The sequence below is a fragment of the Aulonocara stuartgranti genome, assembly GCF_965226115.1.
Source record: "Aulonocara stuartgranti genome assembly, chromosome: 9".
In the NCBI taxonomy this organism is placed as follows: domain Eukaryota; kingdom Metazoa; phylum Chordata; class Actinopteri; order Cichliformes; family Cichlidae; genus Aulonocara; species Aulonocara stuartgranti.
The window spans coordinates 32,926,118-32,952,500 of record NC_138960.1 but is presented as its reverse complement, the minus strand read 5'-3'; the positions used below and the strand labels follow the sequence as shown (position 1 = coordinate 32,952,500).

Below are 26,383 nucleotides of genomic sequence, written 5' to 3'. Positions count from 1 at the left end.
TCAGCTTGCTAAGTGGACTTTGTGTGCGAATGGACTCACTCTGCTCCATGCGCTTGATGTCATCCGCATACACCTCTTTTTGAACTGCACGAATGATAGTAACCTTGGCCTACTGGAGCTGTTCTTCTGTAGCATAGTTGTTGCACTTGTGCCATCCACGACATGTGCTCTCTGTTTCACCTTTAAACGACTCGGCAATGTGCAGCAGTCTGGCAATAGTTTTTTAGCAGACGACTCCAATTTGAGAATCTCTCGAACCTTGTGGTCCCGAGCTCTTTTTTTGACAGAAAGGTGGCACAGGATACGATATCTGGGCGCAGCTCAGTGTCGTTTTCAGGGCAAACAAGGTCAAAGGGTTCTTTCTGTATTTGTCGTTGGCCTGAATCTGTAAGGAAGGCAGGTCCGCTAAGCCATGTAGAGTGAGACAGATGCTCAGCGGGCAGTGCTCGTGTGGCATGGTCAGCTGGGTTTAGCTGTGTGGGTACGTAATGCCATTGGTGGGTCTGGGTAGAATGCCTAATGCGCTCCACACGGTTATGCACATACACATAAAAGCGTCTTTTTTCATTGAAAATATATCCAAGGACCACCTTCGAGTCGGTGTAGAAGTTCACCTCATCGATAGTAGTGTGAAGCTCCTGCTGGACCATTTCCGCTACTTCTACAGCCAGCACAGCAGCACAAAGTTCCAGTCTTGGAATTGTGATGTCTGGTTTTGGAGCCAGCCTGGCCTTTCCAAGAAGAAACCCAACTTCACTGAGCCCATTGCCTGCTGTGAGTTTCAGGTAAGCGACGGCTCCAACAGCTTTTGTGGATGCATCACAAAAAACATGCATTTCTTTTCTCTGAGATTCAGATAGTGAGATGGATGTATACATGCGGGAGATCTTGAGCTGTTGTAAGTGCTTTAGGGAATCTTTCCATTGTTGCCACTTGTCCTGTTTCTCCCTCGGCAGCGGTGCATCCCATTCGCTAATGTCCATAGAGATCTCTCTCAGAATGGAGCGGCCTTCGATGCTGACTGGCACAGCGAAGCCGAGTGGGTCATACAAACTGTTGATGACTGACAATACACCACGTTTGGTGAAAGGCCTGTCATTGATTTCAACTTGAAATGACAATTGGTCTGTCGACAGGTCCCAGCCTAACCCAAGGCTGCGTTGCATGAGTGGGGCGTGTTGTCCACGTTGGAGTTCCTGCGGGCCTGTGGCTAGATCTTCACTTGGGAAGGCACTGACGACTACAGGGCTGTTGGATGAGATCTTGTGAAGGCGGATGTTAGACTGAGCCAGCATCCTTTGTGTTCTGTGAAGGACGTCAATCGCCTGGGTCTCAGAGGGAAATGACTTTAGCCCATCATCTACATAAAAATGGCGCTCAATAAATTCCCTTACATCACTGCCATATTCTTTCTCTCCTTCCACAGCAGTCTTCTTGAGTCCATAGATGGCAACTGAGGGGGACGGGCAATTCCCAAAAACATGGACTGTCATGTGAAACTCGTCCACTTCTCCATCGAGGTCGTGATCGCGGAACCACAGGAAACGCAGATAATCACGATGGTCCTCTCTGACCGTGAAGTTGTGAAACATCTGCTCCACGTCAGCCATCACAGCATGTGGGTCACCTCGGAATCTGAGAAGCACGCCCACAAGGCTGTTATTGAGATCTGGGCCTTTACACAGTACTTGATTCAGAGACACATTTTCGAACTGGGCGCTTGAATCGAAGACTATTCTGATTTTTGCTGGCTTTTGGGGGTGGTAAACACCAAAGTGTGGGAGATACCAGCATTCTTGGTGGGGTTTGAGAGGGGGTGCCCTTTCTGCATGACCTTTGTCGAAGATCCTTTTCATAAACTCCACATAATGATCTTTCATCTCCGTCTTTCTCTTTAATGTCTTCCGTAGGGACATGAGGCGGTTGAGAGCCTGCTCTCTGTTGTTGGGTAAGCGACGTCGGGGATGACGAAAGGGCAGGGGGGCGACCCAGTTATTTGCATCATCTTTAGCAAACTCTTTGTGCATAATGTTCAGAAACGTCTTATCTTCTGCAGAGAGTGCCATTTTGTCATCATCAGTAGTTTGTTGAAAGATGTGTTTGCCCAGTTCATCTTTGACCTGTGTGCTCTCAAAAAGGGGGCATTCTTCTGTGATCTTCACTTTTGTGTAGATTCTGTTGCCACAGGGAGAGAGAAAACTGGGGCGGCCATTATCCAGTATGTTAGTCTTGTAGGAGTTCAATGTGGGTCTGTGAGCTCCCGAGAGGCAAACATCCCCAACAATTACCCATCCAAGATCAAGCTTTTGGGCATAAGGTGCTTCATTGGGCCCATTTGCCTGGCGTCGAACCTTGTGAGCCTGAATTACATCACGGCCTAAGAGGAGGAGAATATCTGCCTCTGGATCAAGAGGGGGTATTTGTGCAGCTATGTGAGCTAGGTGATGATGAGCAGCTGCAGCTTCTGGGGTGGGTATCTCACTCCTGTTGTCAGGAATCTGATTACACTCTGTCAGTGTTGGTAGTGGTATGGACACTTTTCCGTCCACACCCTCAATGACAAAGCCGTGAGCTCTACGGCCTGTTTTGTTCGTTGTGCCAGAGCATGTTTTCATTGTGTATGGAAAGGCTTCACCATGTACATTAAACATGTCAAAAAAGGGAGAACGAGCCAGTGACACATTACTTTGGTCGTCTAAAATTGCGTACATTTTCGTTTTCATTTGAGGGGCTGTGCTGTGATATACTTTCACCATGCAAATTTTAGAACAAGACCGTCCTTGTTGTCCCTGTCCACATACCTCAGTGCAGTTAGATGTAGTCACTGTGGAGCTCGGGATGTCTGGCTCCCCGCCGTGTGCCTCTGGTGTAGAATCAAAGCTCCCACTTCTCCAAGGGGGTGGCCCGGCATGCATGGCGGAGATGTGGGTATCGCTTTTGCACTCCAGACAACGAATATCAGCTTTACAGTCTTTGGCCCTGTGTTCTGTTGATGAGAGACACTTGTAACAGATCGAAAGCCCTTTGAGCAGACTTTTCCGCTCATCCAGTGTTTTCATCCTAAACCCTCTACATTTTGCAAGTGAATGGGGCTTCATGTGTACTGGACACCGTTTGTCGGGATCAAGAGAGTGAGTGTTAGATTTGTTGCTGGGTGTGCCAACCGGTGTTTTGTTTGCTGTTAGCGGGGCTCTAAAATGTGATTGTCTCACCAGTGGCCTTTCTATCCTCATGTGCCCAGTGCTGTAATTTTGTAGGATAAAGCTGGGGTCAGTTTTCATTTCAGCATTGCTATTTACGAACTGGACAAAGTAGGAGAAAGGCGGATAGTGCACTTTGTGTTCTTTCTTATACTTGGACCCCTGTTTGATCCATGACTCTTGCAGGGTATGTGGGAGTTTTTCCACAATTGGGTTTATGCCTCTTGGAGTGTCAAGAAAGCTGAGGCCTGGCAGATATCCTTCGTTTTTTGCTGCTTCAAGTTCCAGGAGGAGATCTGCAAGTTCCTGTAGAAGGTGATTGTCTCTCGGAGTAACTCTGGGAAAGCTCTCTAGGCGTTTGAACAGAGAAGCTTCAATAACTTCTGATGAGCCATAAATCCTGTCTAGCCTTTGCCATAAACGCTTAAGACCTGTTTCTGGATTGTTAACATGGACAGCCCTGATTCTCAGAGCATGCTGGAGAGACTCCCCACTAAGCCACTTAGTGAGCAGATCGAGTTCTTCACTGCACTTTAGGTTTAAATCTTCAGTGGCATTGTGAAACGTAGATCTCCATGCTAGATAAGTCTCTGGCTTGTTATCAAACACTGTCAGTCCTGCTGTCAGTAGGTCACGACGCGAGAGGAGGGCAGCGAGGTCTGATACATCTGCTTGTCGTTGTGGTTTGGCTGCTCCAACATAGTTGGACCAATGGGGAGGTGGAAGTTTGGGCTGCCAAACAGGTGGAGAACTGGGGGGGTACCCACGCGCAGCTGCTGCTGATATGTCCGGCCCTGTAGTGTGGGTGTTGTCTAAGTCACATTTTTGCTCTCTACTGTGTTTTGACTCACCTTCCATATTAGTGTTATTGTGGAAGTGGGTATCTACATACTCTTGAGTGCGGCTGACAGCCGCAGCTATTGTGGCAGGAATGTCTGGTGGCTTCACAGACTCTGCTTGGTCCAGAACTGCAGCCTCTAGGACCCTTGCAGCTGCAAGTGCTGCTTCTGCTTCTCCCTCCTGCTTCAGAGCATTTAGCGCTGCCTCCATCCGGGCCTTTTCGACCTCCATGTCTATTTGGCGTTTGGCATATTCTGCTCTTGCTCGAGCAGCTTCGGCTTCAGCTCGTGCTCGTGCTGCAGCAAGGCTTGCTGCTGAGCTGTTTGACCGGCGTGAAGCTGCTGAGCTGTTTGACCGGCGTGAAGCTGCTGATCTGCATTCCGACCTGACTTCCAGCTGTGAAAGCTGCGAGGTGTCCCCGTGGTTGGACATGATTGCTGTCGCTGGAGTGTCTCAGGATCCTGGCAGTGCACTTGATGCGTGGACAATCTTTTTACTCTTCTGCCCTCAGCTGAATGTCTCTATCCAGCTTATGCAGTGAGCTAAACATAAAATGGCTTCAGTAAACACTCAGGAGACCGCGTGCCATTCTTCGGAGCTTTACTGATCCTTATTTTCCTTTTTTGTAAAACTGTAATAACAGAAACAGAATACAGTGTATTCACTCTCCATACAAATACACAAAGATTACATTAAATATTGTTGACTTATGTAAACAGTCACTACACAATCAAGAGATACAGAGATGGTAAGAGATACAGCTAACACCACATGCTGGTATGCTTCATGTTAGCAGGCTAAACAAAGGGCTAACAGCTAGCTTGTGCTAGTAATGTAACAAACTCGCTAAACACACAAGAAGCTCATTACTTTGCTGAACAAGGTACTAATAAGTGGGAACAATAAACCGTTTTGCCACACTTACAGATTATGCCTTTTCAAGGGCGTCAGATGCAGGAATTTACAGAGACACAGCCAAATGGACCTTCCCTGTCGAGCGCTGGGAGAAAACCACTGCTTGCGCTCTAACATGGTGCTACCCTGTCAACCCACTAGATGGCAGGCTTTGCCCAGACAAGATCAGGAATAAACATATTTTCTGACATGTTGCAACAGTTAATTACAGAACGAATGATTATGACCCGCCATATAACAAACTTATAAAAAACATGCCTTAGAAATAACAGGAGGGACAGAATACACATGTACACACATATATATATACACACATATACATATATCACTGACTTTCAGCTTGTGTTTGTGGATATATGACTGACTTTAATTATTAAACATTCCCACATAAATAAGTGACGTCATATTCAGTACTTTTGACAGTTCACTCTTCGGCCGCTCCATCGCTTCCAGGGAAATTCCATATACATAAATGTAAATTTCAAAACTCAACCCCATCATTTAATTTGTTTTTGATTGAAATTGAATATTACTTAAACTCTCTTAAATTAACTTCCAATAAAAAAGGTTTATCATTGATTGAAATTCATTCAGAAATGTTTAATGAATGAGCTGTCACAACTTTCAAGTACAAAGTTGTTATGAAGTCTGTCACATTCCCCCCTTTTTTTTCTTTTTTTTCCCTTTATTTATTTATCCTTCTTATTTCATTGTACTGTATATTGTTACTCTTATTTGCCTTGTATGTCTACTGTGCAAACTGAACTGGAATGACTGACTGTTCGCTTTATATTTTCAATAAAGTTTGGAAACAAAAAAAACCCTCTTCGGCCGCTCCCTTCTGCCGTATTTTGCGGCAAAATTATCCACACCCACCGCCTCGCTATCAATTGTGGGATATATTGGACCACGAAGCGTGCACCGGACCACACTTGATATTTGGGGAAATCGACGGTGCATTTGGAGTATGCATTTGAAGTACACTTCGAATTGGGACAGCCGTCATCGCGTGGCGGTGACGTAACCGCACTTAAAATGCGTACTTCAAGCGTGCAGACCCTGAATTGGGACACAGACCTTGAGTGACTTCTGTTGTGCTGTTGTTGAACCTTGAGGCACATTGTAGCACCGGCAAGTGTTTTAATAAAGAGCTCCCCCTACCAGCTTGGGGTTAAACAACAAGCTCAATCTCTCTCTGTGAGCTTCGTTGTTAAGATTTCTCTGCATGCCACAATGTAAAACATTGCACGGACACGCTGTGCTAATTATATATTTTGAAAAAGAAATGTAGAGGTAGGAATTGCAATTAATATAAATAACATGACGCTAAGCATCGGCCAATGAATGTGAACTAACAACACGGTCGCGGGTATGGCTGCGACTGTAGGAAAAAACCCTAATATGAAGGTATTTTACTGTGCATTTTACAGTAATGTTCTGTTCTTCTAGAATATCATTAAAGTTACGTAAATAGACTTTGACTTCACATTTTGAATGTAAATTAACGTTAAATCACTGTAATGTAATACAACATAATTGTCATGATTATTAAATGTATCTGTCCATACATGTGCATATTTAAATACATTCACAAATGTATCATGATTTCACAAATATCTGTCCGTTATTTGAAAGATTGAACTGTTGAATTCAAATGTAATGCTATGGAAAAGTATATAATATGATCCCTATAAGCTTGTGTTGCATCACATAAGTATTATTATCATTGCTAGTTAGGCCGTTCGTGGCTCAAGGTTTGGCAGCTTGCCTTGTCATCAGAAGATTGCCGGTTCGTGCCCCGGCTCCGACACTCTCTGGCCAAAGGGGTCGATGGTGCGATATGGCAGCCTCGCCTCTGTCAGTATTTAAACCAACTGTATATTTCTGTACATTTACTTATTATGATTCATATTTCCACAATCAGTGACCTTGTTTATAGGTAATTTCATTGTTTGATCACGTAAAAATGTTCCTAATTTAATGTCTAAAAGCACTTGGAAAAGGCAGAATCCCATGTCAAATTAGCGCAACAAACTCTATTTTCATTACTGTTGTTGTTGTTGTTATCGCAGGTCAAATGTGGCCAACTGAAGCTGCAGATGTGGACCACATTTGGGCCTGTTAGTCATTTGGGAACAGCTGGATCAAGTGATGTCAGAATAGTGTATTGGGAGGAACTGATGTTGCATTAAACAAACTCAAAAGAGACCTTGAGTGTGTGTGTGTGTGTGTGAATCTTTCCGGCCTATTGCTTCGCCAAAAGGCAGATCACATGATGCCCCGTTTAACAGCTCATTTGGAAGTATTGACAACTGCTGGTCATTTGATGTGTAGCAGCCCTGCTGTGATAATACACATGAGCGCCATACCAATGCATATGTAAATGTAATGATGTATCAATTGCACAATGCCCACATGACATCCTGTACACTTTATCTATGTATCTATACCTCTAGCTAGTGATGTTATGTCTGACACTGAAGGCCACAAAACCTCTATACAGGAAGTCTGGTTCGGCTCTTTGTAGAAGACATCTTAACCCCTGATCCTATGAGTTTTATCCAATAGATAATGCAAAGATCTGGAGCCGATGTAGGTGAGGCGACTCACCCAGCCTGACTGCCCTGATGTGATGAAACCTGACTAGTCTTGCAGGTCAAATCTTATCAGTCACATCTGTCATTTCAGCTCCACTCTTGATGGTGTCACTTGTTAACCAGGGATGATTTTATAAGCCAGGAGTGCAGACTCCAATGGAAGAAACTGCTTGGAAAGGCTAGAGAAACCAATTAGAGAAATTTGGACTGATAAAGATTAATACTCAGATTTATACCTTTATTGTTTCACAAAGGGTTAACAAGTGAATGTCCACAGTTTACACTTTATTATCAGATTTTGTTAAAGCAGTTTGGCAGGAACAAAGCAAAAAGTAAAATAAGAACAATCAAATCACATCAATTCTACTCATTTAATGAACCCATCCTAACCTAATGCTGATTGTGTTCTTATCTTTGGTGGTGATAAGAAGGTTGGTGGTGACATAAACACTTGCAGCACTGAAAATGCGTTCCACGTCTGTGCTCTGTGCTAATGGAAATAATCGGGAAAGCAGGCTTCCTTGATAGATCTCACATTTACTTATATTTATAATCCACAGGGAAAATCTGAAGTGTCAAGGAGCTGCAAGCCACCTGGGAAATAATGGAAGTCCAAAGCTTTCTCGGAGTTATAATTCAACACTGTGATGATAATGACGATGATGAGCAGAAACAGAGCCAAATCCAAATCCACAATGATGCCTTTCTTTCAAAAGCACCAGATTAATGCAACCACATACTATCATATCATATGTTGCACTATACAAACGTACTGTCCTCACAGTTTTGGTCACTTACACATGTCACTGGAAAATGCATGAAATCTATCAGAACTTGCTAATAGGACCACAATTAGTAAATTTTCTGTTGTTTGGAAGATTGACTTTATCACCATGTTGTCTTCCTTCAACCCTCTGGCAGTTACCCTTAACAAACACGAGACTTCACAACAAACCAACATAACTACAGCACAAAATACAGATTTAGCAATTTAATCATTTTATATTATGTCTGAAAAATAAACAGTTTGTGTTTTACTGTGTTACTACCAAAGAGTCACGCTGAACATGGATGAAGTGTTAAGAAAACTATAAATATCTTCAAAAGCATCAGGCTTATTCTGAATATTTTTTAAAATGGGAGTTTTTTCCTTCCTCCTTCTCCTGTTTCATTTCCTCCATCTCTAGCTAATCATGGCAGGTGAAACAGCTCATTATGTTAAACTGTTTTCCATCATTCATTATATCAATGAAAACCAGATGAAATCTGAAGTGAAGTGTGATTTACTGTCTCCTCAAATGCAGCAACATTTACATGGATGCTTCAGACCAACCCAAGATGTTCACAGAGTAAGAGGTCAAGCTCACTGAGAAACTCAATCATCTGTGAACTGGCAGCTTCACCTTTCTTCCTCACAGTGTCGATAACACAACGAGCTCTGTTGCTTCTGTTTTGCATGGTGTCTGCTTCCTCCCTCTCAGCATCAGTTATCACCTTTTTCTCCAGCAGTCGGTCCAGCAGGCTGTTGAGAACAGGTGGTGATATCCCATCGATGAAGCAGCTCCGTACATTTAACAGCCTCTCATTGGGAGAGAGATTCAAAGGCATTTGCCCACAGAACGATTTTACTCTAGAAGGCAAAAGATAAACTTGTCTTTGCCACATGCTGGTGGAACTGATGCTTTCTCTAATAAATAACTGAATATTGTTCATGTTTCTTTCCAAAATCACCTGGAAGGATGGGAAGTAGTTGTCATAGGACTCTTCATCAAATTCGGCCTCTATTGGCTGAACTAGAACTGAGTCATCTTCAGGAACAGTGGACAGAGTGTAAACCTGCTTTGGATGCAGTTTACAGTGAGGAGATGTCTCTATGTACCTCTCATCTCCAACTAGTTTCTTCCTGGTGTGCAGCACATCTCTCAGAGCAACATTTTTAGGCAACAACAGCACGCTGAGGAAGGATGTGAGATCAGGATCAACTGGAGGTTTGTAGAAGAGCAGAACCAACGCTCGGACTGGGTCACAGGGAGAGTTTTCATCCCTGACATTACCGTAACCAGAAAACCCTGTGATGTTTATAACAACATGAGTTTCTGTTATCTGGTGAGGGGTAATAAACTCTATGCCAACATCATTCACATGAGCGACCTGCAAGAACTGACCTCCACCTGTGGAGATGAGCTCACAGTGTGGGAGATGAAGCTGACACACAGACTGCTGCTGACATTTGATGTCAAACAGGGGTCCTGCAGGCTTCTTGTGGTGTTGGGCCAGCAGCCTCCTGTTCCAAGGGACAGTCCTGTAAACCACGTCTCCTTCTGCCTTCATGACAAACACCAGGCCGGTCACACTGCACTGGTACAGGCCTGCACAGGAGCACTGGAACAGGTAGGTTTCATCATCAGAGTCATCAGCAGCGATGGCAGGTGAAAACTCCTTTAACTTCATGTCAGGTGAGCTTGCTGCTTGTGTTGAGTTGTTCTTTGGTATTTTGTTCAGTGAAGGAACGCTGTAGCAATCTGTGGAGGAGAGCTGGAGATCAGAATTATATGGCAGAGTTGTGGTACGTAGGATGTCTTCAGTTATGACAGGTGGATCTGCTTTTCCTGGTTTGTCTTCTGTCCATGAAACTGAAACTCTGCTTGTATCTTCTTCTAGTATTTCTTCTTGGCTGCATTCAGCTGAACAAGCAACAGTTGGGATATTGGACTGGGTGCAAGAAGGAAATGTGGAAAAATCATATATTTTACTGCCATTAGTGCACAAAGCAGAGTCCTGTAAGGTGGAGAAGCTGTGATACAGCAGTAAAGTAGTACTGTATTGCTGCATCTTTATGCTGCCTGGTTTCATCCAGGTGGATTGTGAGGAAATCCTTTTAAGGCAACGAAAATCAGGGGACGAAATAGTAGTGGAGGTGGAGTCGCCTTTAACTGATGCAAAAGAAAAAAACAAGTGTGTGTAAAGATGCCTAACAGGAGAAACAGATGAAAAGGTAGTGGAGGTGGAGTCTGGAGTCTTTAGCTCAGGCAACTGTAATTGATTTAGAACAATTCTGTCATTCGTGGAACAAGCAGAGTCCTGTGAGGTGCAGAGACTGTGACACAACAAGGGTAAAGGTTTCCTGTCTTGTTCCACAGTTGTGTTGCTGGGTTTTGCTGAGGTTGACTGTGGGGGGAAAGGATCAAACTTTGGAAGAGTACAGAGTGAAGAGTTAATGAAGGTGGAAGCTGGAGTTTGTTCAGTTTTACGTGATGATAGAAACGGTGCATTGTGCCGCCTTGACATACAAAAGTTTGGATTATGAATTGAATTGATTATGGTTGGTATATTTAGCTTGAGAAACTGTCTGTAAAAGGTAGAGATAGTGGTGAAAAGCTTGAGCACTCTAACAGTAGATGTGTCAGAGGTCTCATTTCTCTCATTTTCTGTTTCTTTGTGGCTTTTTAGATCCATCTCTGTCCTTTGGTGAGTCTGAGCTTTCTTTGAATGCATTTCTTGTCTTGTTTCCGTGTTTCATCTTTAACTGTAATACTGCTTTTTCTTCATTGCTTGATTTGCACTTCAGTGGTCTTCATCAGCTGAGACTGGAAATCAAGAAACAATTGTCATCAGTGATCAGTAGATGCATTATCGCTTGATATCTGATTTCAGATAACACAAGGTTTACATTTTTAAAAAGACATTGTTTTCAAATTTGACCTTGAGTAAGTTTTGTGCGTTTTTAAATGTCATAATTTTATTGCACAGTTCTTTTGACTGTGATGATGCTTCTGTCTTTTCCACGGACTTTCAAAAAACAGCTATGCTTTATGGTTTAAAAGGTCCAAGTAACTCAACATTTTTTATCATGCATTAGAATAAATGACATGATATTGTATACTTTAATTAAATTTTTGATATTTTTGATTTTTATTCTTCCTTCTCCATGCAAATCCAGATGTTAAAGCTATCATGTTTCTGGATAGTGCTGCCCCTTAATAATCCTCTTCATTCTTATTCCTCTCATTCTCATTTTCTTCATTCATCGGCTTCTCAGGTTTCTCTCTGTCTTCTCACCACCCTCTCTTCACTTGTTAGTTCCTTTATTAACCGAACCTCCCTGAGTCGATCTCTCCCTCCTCTCAGAAGGCTGGTATCTTTCTACTGCCTAACTTAGGTTTTCTTTCTGCTTTGGTTTTTGGATGTCTTGTAGTTTTTTTTTAATTTCATTTACATGTGGGTTATAGGTTAGAACTTTTGTCCTCTTTCTTCTCAATTTTATACTTTATAGGGGAGACCGGGGATAGTTGTAACATTTTTGACATTTCTGTCTGTAATTTGGAGCTCGTTTAAGGTAGTGGATTCAAAATGTAATGCAAAGTATTTACATGTCTCGGCTATTAAATAGTGCAGCTATTTTCTCTGCAGCACAATTCCCCATTGCATGGTATGGTCTCAAACACGAAGAGTGAAATGTTACAATTAACCCCATAGTCTGGGTTAGTTGTAACACATCCTGGGGTGAAATGTAACACAATGAAATAAGGGTACTAACAAAACATTAACATGTAATCTTTGTTTATTCAACACATGAATGCACTTACATCCATTCATGTAGCTGTGTGTGTGTGTGTGTGTGTGTGTGTGTGTGTGTGTGTGTGTGTGTGTGTGTGTGTGTGTGTGACAGAATGCAGAAATCTAGCTTTTGAACATATTCCAACCCCCCAAAAAAGACAAATTATGGAATTTTCTGTAACTGAATATTTCATTAATTTTGGTTGGTCTTCCTTGAGTTTGGCCTCATTGGCTCAGTGGGCATTATAACCTACAACTCTTGCACCAATTTTGAACATAACAATGAAGCTGAAAAAATGTAGTTGTTCACCAGCATCGCAATTCCATTACTTTTTATCATGGTTTACCTTGGTGTGGTTTGCAAAGTGCTTCAGAAAGATGAGGAAATCTGTTTCTTGCACCCATCCTGATTTATTTCCACTACCAGTACTTCCTACTGGTCCATCTCTGACACAGTGGTCTGCATAATGTATGTGTGGGAACACAAACAGTGAAGTAATTGTGTTGCCAATGGCATTAACCGCATATACAAAAGCGACCAGTGAACCTCTCTCTGCTGATGTCGTTGCCCCAACTTGTTTAATATAAGTTAAAGTAATAGTGTGGTAAGTTTTAACATCTGCATTATTGTTACAACTAACCCAGACTGTTGCTGTTACAACTGACCCAGACTCCTATAGCCATGAACTAGCTAACATTACAGCCAACGGCTAAAACATTAGCACTAAAGACCTACACAGAATATATCCCCACAGACATACAAATAACACAATTTAGGTTTGATGAGTTTAACTGCAAAGCAGATAATGCTATTACAAATTGAAATAAAGTAGAAAAACTTACTTTTTGGCATACAAATTACTTTTTTTCATGTTAAATTGTCTGTGTTTGACAAAATGTGCTGATTTTTCACATGTGATAGCAGAACTGAGTTGGGCATGCACAGGATGAGTCGCATCATTTGAAACTTAGCCCTGATTGGAGAAATTAGAAGTGTTACAACTGACCCACGTTACAACTATCCCCGGTCTCCCCTACTCAATGTGTGAATCCAGTATCATTCATATATTAATAAAATTACTTTTTTGTGTTTTTATGCATGAATCTACAAGTTTCTGTTTTTCTGCAGGTATTTCTAAAAGCGAACATTAACTTGTAACACTCGGACATTCAGGGTGATGACTCAGAGAAGTGTTACAGCCCGCAGCCAAAGCTTCACTGCACTCAAACCTTTGTGCCAGCTGTTGCAGCAAACACCGCAGTGATGGCCGCAACATCCGCCCAGCATATCGTGCCTCACTTGCTCTCTTTCAGCGGGCAACTCGCAGTTGTTTTGCAAAACTTCAAAGAAAGCGAGCGCTGAGAAGTAGTGGATTGTGTGCAATGAATTAAAGAAGTGAATAGCGTGACGAAAGTGTGCTTGTAGTCGACCCGCAAGTGAATATGAGGGTAGCACTTCTACACGTATCTACAAAAATGCTGCTTTTTAGGGAACGGATTAGCGGCATTTCAATTTTCTTCAGTTGGGAAAATTAATTTGAAATACGAATAATTTGAGTTATGAGCTCCGTCACGGAACAAATTAAACTCATAAGTCAAGGCACCACAACACAATGCAAACGCTTTGCAGGGATGTTACCCAAGACTGAGACGTCTCCGTCAACTATGAGTTATTTCTTAGCCTCCTTAATCTGTCCCTATAAATACCACCCATATTAAAATAATCAGAAATGCTGAAACTAATAAATATTAAACGAATAATAAATGAAAATAAACTCACCAACTGAAACTAGACTGAAAATAAAACTTTAGTAATAACAAAAATATGCAAAGCTCAATTATGTCCTTGTCCAGTGTGATCTCTCTGTTGACGTTCAGACTTCAACTTATTATGTTTTTAAAGTGAATTACTGACTAAGTTTGATTGACCACAACACGGATAATGCAGATTACTTCTGAAAGTCGGCACTGATACCTTTTATATCTCTTCATTATAAACTCCTGTCTGTCATCAGTATCGTCTTGCATGCGGAAAGTGTCCGTAACTTCCTTATTGCCATTAAACCATTGTCATTAAAACAGGAAGCTGTCAGTAACTTCCTGTTGTATTGTCAGTGTCAGCGATGCCAATGATGAGCACTTCTGGAGAAACGAGCAGACAGTTCACTTGTTAAGTTAAAAGAATTCACAGGAGCCAAACATTTTGTCAGTCTAATAGTTTAACCACTTTGTTGTTAAATTTAGCGCTCGTCTTATTTAGTACCCCAACAACACAAATACTAACACAAACAGGAAATACTCCTGTGCTGTTTTTTCTAGTACTGAACACAAACCTGAGCCCGTCGTCTTTCTCCCTGTCCTGTTCTTCCCCCTCCTCTTTTACTTTTGCTCTTATTGTAAAATACAAAGTATGAACATGTATTTAAGTTGCACTTGTGTTTTAATCCTGCAGCTTCAGCTGCAATCAACCTCCTATGTTGTTCAATTCAGACATTTTAATATATTCAATTATTTTATTTTTTATTTTATTTTTTAATATACTGGTTATTTTATTAAAGTATTTATTTTAATATTATTTTAATTTGATTATTGGTTACTATTATGCAGGAAAAGTAGTGTAAACTTAATTAGTAAAAACAAATATGCATCCATTTCGTTTTATTTCGATAACAACAACAATCTTAGTTCTCAAACACGAGAAGACTTAATGATTGTTGTGGGTTTGGACTAATAAATAAGTGTAGGGAGTTGAAGAGAGTCTGTAACCATAACTCTAGAAAGGTTATTTTGTTTTTGCATATTTAAAATTATATGTTATTTGTAGCCGTGGTTTAGATAATATTTAATGCTGATGTACCGAAAAACTGTTTCAACACTGAATATTCGAATGTACATTCTGGCTCCTGGTGCATCAGTAAAAACTTGCGAATACTCAGTCAAACACACGTCAGTTAATTAAGACAGCTCAGATGCATAATTATATTCAAGCATTATGCAAGGATGTAAATTATAAACAGCTTTGGGGAAGTTAAAACAGGCTGTAAAGTGTTTTTAACAGACTGACATGCCTCATGGCTGCATTTCACCTTTCCTCAGACAGTCGCAGTGCTCCCGATCAGGCCAGAGTCTCATTGTCTGTTTTCATTTTTATTGGTGTTCGTGACGATCGGCTCCCGGAGTGTCTTCAGACACGCCCTCTGTTTAGGTGTGCTCACGAAACCTGACGCTATCAGAGAAATTATATCAATTATCAATGAGAGGTTTCTTATTTCAATCCACTGAGCATATATCTTTAGTCTTTTTATTTGTTTATTAACTTTTTTATATATATATAAAAAAAGCATGTAGTGTATATCTTCTCTAGAGGGCGGCCTTGTATCAAGAAAGGATTCAGAACTTTTTAAAATCCTCATTCGTTCTCATCATTTACAACAATAAGACTCTGATGTTCTCCAGCAGGTTTATGTTTCACATTTTTAATTTCAAAGAGATTATTATACCTTCAGGCTTATTAAGAAATGAGTCTGGAGGAAGAGTAGCGGTTTTAGATACGGGGCGGCATCACGGGCATCAGCAAAAAAAAAAAAAAATTGCTCGTACTCATGCTGCCCCGGCGTCAGCCAGCGCATATTGGGAATGTCATACGCACCGATCGGTTTTCTATCGCCCATTTGCTGGGAGTAAGGGCGTCCCCCGTTTGCGAGGTGCGCCTGCTGCTTGCGGCGCAGAGAGGAGAGGGCGGGGCGGCGGGGGATTCTCTGACCGGCTGGAGCAGCATCTAATAACCGACTCGCAAAATAAAAACAAAATAAAAACAAATCAACAAACACTAAAACACCAGACATCATGATACAGACTTATAATTTGCACCCATGTTTTTCCTCGGTGCTCCTGCTCGCTGCTGAAGTCAAAGTAAACTTTATTGTCATCTCCGCTACAGACAGTCCAGAGAGACGAGACGACGAGGCTCCAGTTACAGCAGTGCAAGTAAACAAACAATAAATATAAGAAGAGTAAGAAAATAAATATACACATCAGGACTCGGGGTAAAGGATCAATAACAATTTAAAATGTATAATTTACAGTTTGATGATTTAAAGTCTCACACACAACCTGTCGAAAGGGGCGGGGCCGGCTGCTTCCAGATAGAGCACATTTCATTCATAATGATGTAAATCCAAGCCTATTATGGATTCATAACTTGAATCCTGGGTTGTGTGAAATCCCAGAAATAAAACCTACACAAAGTGAACCTGTGAACTAAGGTGTAGGTCTGTTAGGTTATGTTGTGGTGATCCTCGAGTTGAGGGATGGGTGTTCATACTGCAGTGCAAAATTAAAACCAATGGAAGATGGACAAGAAAAGTTCAAAGCCATCAGGTGCTCAGTTTAGAAAAAATAGAAAAGAAGAGGAGGAGAAACGAGCTACAGGTAAGCAGACGTGTGATTGGATAATGGCAGCTCATCCTGAAACAATCAGAGTCAGAATACTTTATTAATCCCTAAGGAAATAATGTGGGTTACAGTTGCTCCAAGAAGAAATGGTAAAAATAGCAACAGTAACAGACTAAACTCCAAACAATACATTATGTTACAGATTTTAGTATTAATTAGTCAGTGTCAGTTGTTGATTTGTCCTGTTCTCATTGTATGACGAATTATGATGGCTGTTTGGTAGCTGTTTGCATACAATGTATACTCTCTCTCTCTTCATATGTGTGTGTACAACAGTTTTATGTTAATGTACAATCCTTAATATGTTTTGTGCGTGTGTGTGGGGGAGGGGGGGGCACTGTGTGTGTTCACCCGGGGCGCCAAACAGGCTAGGACCGCCACTGAATGAGGTATGAGGTCACCATTTAGAAAAGTATTGGCTGTGACCGACAAGCTTCTGGCTGTGAGACCAGAACTCACACATGTTTATTCAGACAAAGTGTTTGTCAGAAAGAGCCAATCAGAAGAAAGGTGGCTTTAAGCAAACGGCTTCAGCCAGAGCATGCGCTAAGGGGGGTGGGGGATGTCCTGCAGCAACAATAAATGTGTGATATAAGAAATTGAGAGGAAATTGTCAAAGATCATGTGTCTTTGAGTTATTCAGTGTCCTACTCATTTTTTAATGAAAAAAAATGTGTAAAAATATTATAATATTGTAGAGGCTAAGCCTACGCTTGAAGCCACTGAGGTGGTCGTTAACGGGGGTGACGCGATGTCACTGGTATGCATGAATTAAGTTCACAGTCCAATAAATCCAGCAGTATGTATCTTGTCCTTTTTGGTCTTTATTCCGTATCGACTTAGCATAACAGCGCAACGGTCACAAACTGTTTGCCTTCTCAATGACACACCTGACGCCGATTACGTGCGTCTACCTTAAATACCTTTACATTACATAATCAAAACAGAAAAAGGTGACCTCTAGTGACCACATAAGGTATTAACCCAAGAATGGCTCCTACACCCCGGCCCCTAATTGAAATGGCTATCAGACATGGCAATTCTAATCACAAAGAAAATAAGGAGCCACTAATACAGTCTTCTTTAGACCTATACATTCACATAGATAAACATAAGTAACACACTTTTAGATTACAGTCTCATGTAACAAGCAAAGTTTAGTTACAGGTCTTTCCAGAATATTAGTCTTTGTTTTTAAACGTGCAGATCGCACAAGTCCTTTTTTGTCACAAATGGCTTCCAGAACTCTTCCAAGTGGCCTGGAACCACGCGGTGCAGAAGAATCCCTTATAATGACTATATCTCCAGGTTTTAGATTCTTCTTCTTTTGGTTCCATTTTTGTCTCTCCTGTAACAAAGGCAGGTATTCGCGTATCCATCGCTTCCAAAAAAGATCTGAGATGTACTGAGCCTGTTTCCATCTTCTCTTCAGATACATATCCTGAGGGTCAAATAGTCCGGGTGGTAAAGATGGTTTTCCTTTCATCAGGAGGATGTGATTTGGTGTAAGTGGCTCTAGGTCTTTTGGATCATCAGAAAGCTTTGTGATGGGTCTGTCATTTAAAATTGCTTCAATTTCACATAGAACCGTATTTGATCCATCGTCGTCCAACTGTTGTTGCTGAAGAACGGATCTCAGAATCTTTCTGATCATACGAATTATCCGTTCCCAAATTCCACCATGATGTGATGCTCCAGGCGGATTAAAGCTCCATCTTATTCCAATGTGTCGCAAAGCATCTGCTATTTGGGTATGTTTCAGCGATTCAAGAGCCTCCCTTAACTCTCTGTCTGCTCCGACAAAGTTGGTTCCATTGTCCGATTGGATGTGAGCGACTTGACCTCTTCGACTCACGAAACGGCGCAAAGCATTAATGCAGGCATCTGTGTTTAGAGAGCTAGCCACTTCCAAGTGCACTGCTCGGCTGGCTAAACAGGTGAAAATGACTCCATAGCGTTTAGCTGTACCTCGTCCTCTTTTCACTTCAATAGGTCCGAAGTAATCAACTCCGACATTGGTGAATGGTGGGTTATCTGGCAAGATTCTTTCCTTGGGTAAATCTGCCATCTTTTGCTCCAAGGCTTTTCCATGATATTTTCTGCAAAAATTACATTCTGCGATAACCTTCCTTACAGCCGAGTTGGCCTTTGTGATCCAGTATTTTCTCCTTAGTGTGGATAAGGTGTGGTTACGACCGCTATGACCAAGCTGTTGATGAATGTGCTTTAGAATGAGACTTGCTACATGTTGATCCTTTGCAAGAACAAAGGGATGCTTCGTTTCTTCTGGTAAGGAGCCCTTTGTCAGTCGTCCCCCAAGTCTTAAGAGGCCTTCATCGTCAAGATAAGGATCTAATCTATAAATTGAGCTGTGCCTGCTCACAGAACCTTTCCCACTTGACAACGTTGCAACCTCCTCTCCAAATCGTTGTTGCTGGCAAAATCTAATAATGGCAAGCTCAGCTTCCAGAAGATCCTTTGAAGATAGTCTGTACAGTTGCGTTTTCTTTACTTTCTCCTTTGTAGTACCTTTACAAATTGGGTTATCTGAGTAAGGTTGCGGTCCTTTCTTCTTATTTCTCATTGAACGAAGGATTGCCTTCAGTCTAAGGAACCAAGCAACAGCAACCTTGAGCCTTCTCCAGTCTGAGAAGTACACCATCAATTGACATGTAGCATCAAGCAAGTCTTTTACCTGAGTAACATTTACTGTGGCCTCACCTTTGACTTCAGGGTCCTCTGGTTCTAAGGAGCATTCCATTAAATTGGTTGGCCAATCACTTTCTGGCTTCTGCAGAAAGCTTGGTCCTTCGATCCAGCGGCTGCTATGAACAACGTTCCCAGCCTTGAGCCCTCTTGTAGCATCATCTGCTGGGTTTTCCTTTGAGCTTACATGTCTCCATTGTGATTGTTTAGTTGCAGTTGTAATGAATGAGACTCTGTTTGCCACAAAGGTAAGGAATCGTTTATCCTCATTCATTATATATTTTAATACAGATGTACTATCTGTCCAAAATATAGATTGCTCGAGTCTCATTCTCAACTGAGCCCTTAACATGAGATCCACTCGGACGGCAACTACAGCAGCTGTTAGTTCCAGACGTGGAATAGTGACAGGTTTTAGAGGTGTTACTCTTGCCTTGCCCATCAAGAATGCGACGTGGATGGATTTCCTATTATTTTGCATACGCAGATATGACACGGTTCCATATCCAGATTCACCAGCATCTGAAAAATGGTGTAGCTGTGCATGTGAGAGAGGTCCAAACTCTCTTGGTTGTATACACCTTTTAACCTTGAAATGGGAAAGCATTTGCAAATCACTGAGCCAACCTTTCCACCTTTGCAACATGGTTTGGGGTATTGGTTCATCCCATCCCAGTTTCCTTTTGCAAAGCTCCTGCTGCATTCCTTTGGCAGGCAGCAGGACTGGTGCAAGAAATCCCAATGGATCGTAAATGGAACTTGATATTGATAACATTCCACGCCTAGTACAGGATTTTTGAGGGATATCCATTTTGAAGTTGAATGTATCAGTTTCCACGCACCACTGCAAGCCCAGAGCTCTTTCTACCGGAAGTTTGTCTCTGTCAAGATTTAATTCTTTCAAGTCTTTAGCCCTTTGCTCCTCAGAGATACTTTGCAACAGGGTGCGATTGTTACTGACCCACTTGGTCAGTGTAAATCCTCCCCTTTGACAGAGTGCTGAAAGATCTTTGACCAAATCGACAGCATCTGAGGTGGAGGCCACACTCTTTAAACAGTCGTCCACATAGAAGTTCTCTTTCAGCGTTTCACATACCTTGTCTAGGAATTCAGTTTTATTGTCCTCGGCCGTTTTTCTCAAAGCAAAACTGGCGCAGCTCGGGGAAGATACTGCACCGAACAGATGAACAGTCGTGCGAAACTCAATTATGTCCTTGCTCAGATCTCCATCTGGCCACCATAAAAAACGCAGAAAGTCTCTGTCCTCTTTGGCAACTTTAACTTGATAAAACATTGCCTTTATGTCACCCATAAATGCGACTGGATCCTGTCGACATCTAAGCAAAACCCCAAGCAATGTGCTTGTGAGATTAGGACCTTGTAAGAGCTGCTTGTTTAATGATGTCCCCTGGAATGATGCCCCACAGTCAAATACAATTCTTATAGATCGTTTTCTGGGATGGTAAACTGCGTGATGAGGAATGTACCACTTCTTTCCATTTTCGCAAGACAGCTGCTGTGAAGGTATTTGCTCTGCATATCCATTACTTATTATCTCATCCATAAAGTTTTTATATTCTTTATGCAACTGTTCATTGTTGAGAAGTTTTCGTTGTAGACTTTGCAATCTTTGTTTAACTATGGAGAAATTGTTTGGCATCTGTATGTTATCCTTTTTAAAAGGTAACTTCAAACAGTAGTGTCCATCTTCCATTGTTGCAGATTTTTCCATGATCTTCATGAACTTAAGGTCCTCCCTTGACAAACCCTTTTCCTCTGTAACCCTTTCATTAAAGTCATAGTTATATTGACTTTTCAACATCTCCTCCAGCTTACAAACAGATATCCTATTTACAACTGTTGGTGGGTGCTCGCTGTCCAAGTTGCTTTTACCATCTTCCATGGGCCCATTTATGACCCAGCCCAATGCTGATCTTATAGCATATGGGCCATTCCCCTGGCTATGAATGACCTCCCATGGTTCCAATAACTTGGGAGCGTTGCATCCAATCAACAGGTCAACATTAGCCATTATGTGGGGAATTTGAACCTTTGACAGATATGGCCACCTGATCAGATCTTCTTCCTTTACAAAGTTATCCGTGGTGACAGGCATCCTTTCCTGTGTTAGGATTTCTGGAAGTTCATAGAAGGCATTGCTGCCTAAACCAGAAACTTCAAGACCAGTAAGTGAGTGGGCAGAGACTACCTTTTCTTGACCCATCGTTTGTAACAGGAAGTGAGTTCTTTTGCCCACAAGATTTAGCTTTTGCATGAGGTGCTCTGAACAGAAGCTAGCTGAACTGCCAGGATCTAAAAAAAAAAAAAAAAAAGCATATGTCTGTATGACATGACTACCTTTATCAGACTTTATTTGAACTGGCAGAATGGAAAGCAAACCGCTTTCTCTTCCGGCCCCTGTATGACCACAATAACCCAAGAATGGCTCCTACAAATATCATATAACATCTGTAGGACTCTGCACAGCATGGAGGCTGCATCACATGAAAAACCTGACAGGAACAAATGTTTACAATATAAAAGCAGAAAGGTCAGTGAGAGAGCAGTTACTTACAAAGGTATCACCTGTTAATAGTTTTATTATTTAATTATTGAATTTAATTGCATCTATGCAATAAACATATTGTCTTTATATCACCAGATAGCTTATCTCTCTCTCTCTCTCTCATTTTTTTTAATTTCCTGTAAATGATTCACTCTCACCTGTGTTTTCACACATTTAATCTAATATTGTTATTGTTAGTCCTGGTTTAGGATAGAGATGGCACGATACCACTTTTTTATGTCCGATACGATATCATAAATTTGGATATCTGCCGATACCGATATGAATCCGATATAGTGTGTTTTTTAATCAATAAAACGTTTTTTTTAAATATCTTGCTACATTTTGTATAAGTTTATATTCAAGTTTAAATAAATAACAACACTAAAGCTATTCTGTTATACCTGTATGTAAAAAATACACTGGGCCCAAAATATTTCATAGTTCAGCAACACTGATCAATCTAACAACCTTAAACCTACTCCATCCTCCGTATTCTGGTATTTTAAAGAGTACTTAGCAGAAAGATTAAGCAACCTAACTAATAGGGTTGCAAACCCTATGATGCTTAATCGACGTAATCAAATTTAATTTGATGCAGTGTGGAAAATGCACAGAAATCAATTAGTTTTCAAGAATATTTAAATAGATTCAACATCTTTCTTCAACAGAACTGCAGACTGCACAGATGGTACCTTCCCAAAGGAAAAAGTACTGTAGCTTACTAGGGTATATTAGACTTAATAGTTACTATATACAGTAATGGACTTCTATACATTTTACATCAGATTAAAACTTTGGGTGTAAGATTCAGATAATTATTTATTAAAAGCTAGACATTTTAAAATAGAATAAGAAAGAAAAGTATGTCTTTGTGCCCCCTTTTCCCTGTTCATGCCCTATCGGCCCCCCTGGCTAAACTTTGCTAGATCCGCCCCTGCACAGTTACCAGCAGTCAGCTGCGTAGAAAAAGATCCTCGAGTAGAAAGTAATAAAATAAAATCTAACAACAGCTTATCAAGCTTAAACGTGCTGCTGTTGTTCAGCCGCTGGTTTCCTCTTTCTGGTGCAAAGTGGGCAAAAAACAAAGAAGAGACACGGACTCACGACACAAAAGCCGATCAGCTGATCATTTAAGCAGTTTCATGATTGAAGTAGCAGCAAGAAGAGGCAGTCGCTTCATATATCGGTTGTTAAGCTTAACGCTGGAATGCTTTACAAACATTCAGAGATGAACTTACACACTTGCTTTACTTCTCTCTGGGAAAACTTCCTCGGAGATGAAATGCTGGTTTGGTAGCGAGGTTTCAAATGCACACAGCCGCTCTATCATGTAATGCACACTGCTGCAAGTGCTACAGTTATGAGCCGAGTTACGCCGTGTAGCAAGTTTTGTGAGGTGCTTTTTTGATATTTAATGGATTGGATTACATTTTTTATTTCTCGCCGATATCCGATCCAGTAATTTGGGTCAGTATGGGACTGATACAGATACGTAATATCGGATCGGTCCATCTCTAGTTTAGGACTACAGCTGAAAAAACTGTGACTACATTTTCGAAGGTATGTTTTGGCGCATCAGTAAAAACCTCAGTATGGAAACATCAGGTTTTACAAATCCACGATCAAGACACACGAAGCAGACGATGTCCGACCTGCTTTTCAGCTTCGCTCCTGACCTGGACAGAGCCACAGTGTCTACTTTCATTTTTACACCCGTGCGTGACAATCAGCGCCCGAAATCTCTCTGAATGTTCGAAAAATGTTCGGCGTGGCCGACCTGTACACGTCACCAGTATCTCACCCTTTTAGTTCATTTCGATTTATTGTTTTTTGCTTTTTTGTTTAATAAACTTTCAGATCTCATTTAAATCCTTTGCAAACTATTTTGCTTCTAACAAAGGAACATGCTGCTTTCAACAAGCATAGATTAGAAGTGGGCAGAGATTAAAGAAAGTGAAACAAAAAGTAATGTATAAAAACAAACGCTGAGCTGTCTGACTGCTCCAGTAATTATGTAACAACAAATGCAGTTCCTGCTTTCTTGTTTTTCCTTTTTCCAGGATTTTGATTAAATTAACCTAAATGAATCCAAAATGTCTTGGAAAGCTCAAATAAACTGATGCACACACAGTCTTTCTGAGTTTTATTCTAAACTGTTATTAACTGAATATTTCAGACATTTTCTGGTCCAAATGATTGGACCCAGCACTAATCTCTTTAGAGCCATGAGTTCAGTTTGCTTTTCCATTTTTCAAAGCATACAGTGTATGTGCTATGGTGGCCCTGAAAGGTCAAACGGATTGCAACTTAAGAAAAACACCAGTAAATTGGTTTCTGTCACCTCTGCAGCTGTTCCTTCAGATACTTGTGTTGCCACAAACACTGCAGTTTTTTTTTAAGTAAGCAGCATTTATTCAGTTTGTCTTTTGTGTGTTTTTGCATCATTTTTCTCATTGCTGGTTTTTTCTTAAGTTGTACTCCATTTCCATCCACTTCTCAGACCCACCATAATGTCCTCTATAGGGCAGCAATATAGAAGCAAGAGCTCTATATTGAAATCAGGCTGTGAGAATGAATCAGGAAGCAGGAAGCTGTGAAGGAGAGCTGGAGGTCAGAATTACATGTCAGGGTTTTGGTAGCTGGCAGTCAGTCCTGATCACCTTCACTAAATCCCTGTCCAACAAAGCAGTATTGAGGCCTTATTGATTTAACTTGAGCTCCAGTCCTGAGTTTTATGTTTATGAAGGTGGTTCAGGTTTTTCTGGGATACATTGCCATGGTAACCTATGGTCAAAATAAGAGATCCGTATAAATGCCCAGGGACCAATCAAATTTGTAAAAAAAAATAGCATCACCTGGATTAGTGAGAGGCAAGATCCCTCAGACCTCAGTGGGTGGATGGTGTCTAATGTTTTTAAGAGCATCAGAAGTTTCTGTATTCACCCAAAAAACATCAGGAAAAAATATCAGTTCTTAGAAGCAACAGCCTGGGCGTTTACCGTCTTATGTAGTCTGGAAGATGTGTGGTTGGTGGGGTGGGTGCAGTTTTCTCTGTGGTGGGGTTGGGTGGACTGTCCAGGGCTCTGTGGAGCCGGGGGGCGCTACTGCACTGGGCCCCGGTCTGATGGGCCTGGGCCCCCCTTCCCTGGCGGGTCGCGGAGGGTGGGAGTGCCTACTGGGGTCAGCGGGGGAGCTGGCCCCAGGGAGGGGTTACCTGCCCCTCCCTTCCTTCCCTCCCCATCTCCAGCTGCCTCCCTCTTCCCGCTCCTCCACAACCACCCACACATGCAGGGCCTTGGAGTGGGGGTATGTCACCAGGGTGCAGAGGAGGCTACCCCCCCCCCCCCCCCCCCTGTCCCCTTCTGGCTGCCTCTGCCTCAATTTTATCCCACAACTTAGACATTCACATTATTCACACTCTCATTACACATACATATAGGATCTTGGGGGTGGGCACAATCACGGAGTCCAAATCACCATCAGGGTGTATACCTCACCCCTGACGTCGTTGCCCACCTCTCAATTTTAAATACACTTAGTCATTGAGGGTTAGCAGGAGGGACTATGCGCTTACCTGCTGCTCCTTGGCAGGTAGCTCCATGCCCTCCTGGGTTTTAATTGCACCTTAGAACACATATGCATCAACACTACAATGAGCGGGTGGAGGGAGGTTTGGAGTCTTCTCCCACCCCCATTCTCTGCGGCCTGCTGGAGCGGGAGGGCTAGTAGCCGTCCGACTGCGGTCTGGGGTGTGGGGCCTCCCTGCTGCTGCGGAGTCGGGGTGGTCTGCCTCTCCCCACCGCAGGGAAAAGGGTAACACCACCTGGGTCTGGGTGCAATTCCCCCCTCCAGGGGCAAGGGTACCTAGACCCGGTTTGTAGAGTACGCTTGGGGAGTGTGATTGTGTGTACAGCGTCTCTTTATGTCTGTCTCCACGTTGGTTGAGTGTGGAGTGAGTGCATATGAGAGCATGAGGGTGGGAATGGATGTTTGTGTCTGTGTGTGCCTGTATGTCTGTGTCTATATGTCAGGTTGGGTATCAGACGCCACCTCTCTGGGGACACCTCAGGCCCTCCAAGGTTTGGAGGCCTATCTCCACCCACCACCACTTCCCCTGCCGGTGGCGGACTCCCTCAGGTGTCGGTGTGTTGGTGGTTCTTTGTGTCTGGGGGTGGGCGTCCGGGTGCACACCGGCTCACTCCTTGGCGGCCGCTTGTCGGGGCCTGGGGCCTGGGGCTCGCTCGGGCCCCTTTGGAGGTGGGGTGCCCCCGGCCTCTCGGCCTAGGGCTCGGTCACTCAGGCGCAGCTGGGGGCCGGCGGAGCTCACGGGCGCATCACTGCAACTCCCCCTGACTTCTGCTCCGCGGCTGCTGGGCGAGCCCTCATCTGGGACTCTCCTCAGCTCTTACTGGAACAGTGGCGCGGCTGCCCCTCTGTTGGTCTTCCTTGGTCTCTTGTGTTCTGGGGGCCTCTGGATGTCTGGAGTTTTGATCTCCTCCATACCCGCTTCACACCCTGGAGGACGGGGCTGTGGCCCCCCCACA

At 42.4% G+C, this 26,383-nt stretch overlaps 2 protein-coding genes across 3 annotated transcripts in view; both read right to left on the bottom strand.

Annotated features, from left to right (window-relative positions):
• LOC309714475 (uncharacterized protein) overlaps positions 1 to 5,234 on the bottom strand; it is a 7,303-nt gene extending 2,069 nt beyond the window's left edge. For both annotated transcript variants that reach the window (XR_014278940.1, XM_082546972.1), the window contains exons 1-2: positions 4,966 to 5,234; positions 1 to 4,671 (exon numbers count right to left, since the gene is read on the bottom strand). The exon at positions 1 to 4,671 is cut by the window's left edge. Coding sequence is in view for 1 of the 2 variants with exons in the window: in XM_082546972.1 (XP_082403098.1) it covers positions 183 to 4,472 (4,290 nt within the window). In the remaining variant the exon portion in view is untranslated. The remainder of the gene's footprint in view (positions 4,672 to 4,965) is intronic.
• Positions 5,235 to 7,776: 2,542 nt separating this feature from the next.
• LOC309713667 (uncharacterized protein) lies at positions 7,777 to 14,161 on the bottom strand. The gene is made up of 2 exons (XM_082545459.1): positions 14,085 to 14,161; positions 7,777 to 11,139 (listed from the first exon to the last, which is right to left on the bottom strand). Exon 2 carries the CDS (start codon positions 11,045 to 11,047, stop codon positions 8,876 to 8,878), a length of 2,172 nt encoding a protein of 723 aa, XP_082401585.1. The 5' UTR covers positions 11,048 to 11,139; positions 14,085 to 14,161; the 3' UTR covers positions 7,777 to 8,875.
• Between the last annotated feature and the right edge of the window lie 12,222 nt (positions 14,162 to 26,383).

Excerpts from the sequence above, each read along its gene's own strand:
- LOC309713667 (XM_082545459.1), bottom strand. The coding sequence starts at position 11,047 with ATGCATTCAAAGAAAGCTCAGACTCACCAAAGGACAGAGATGGATCTA.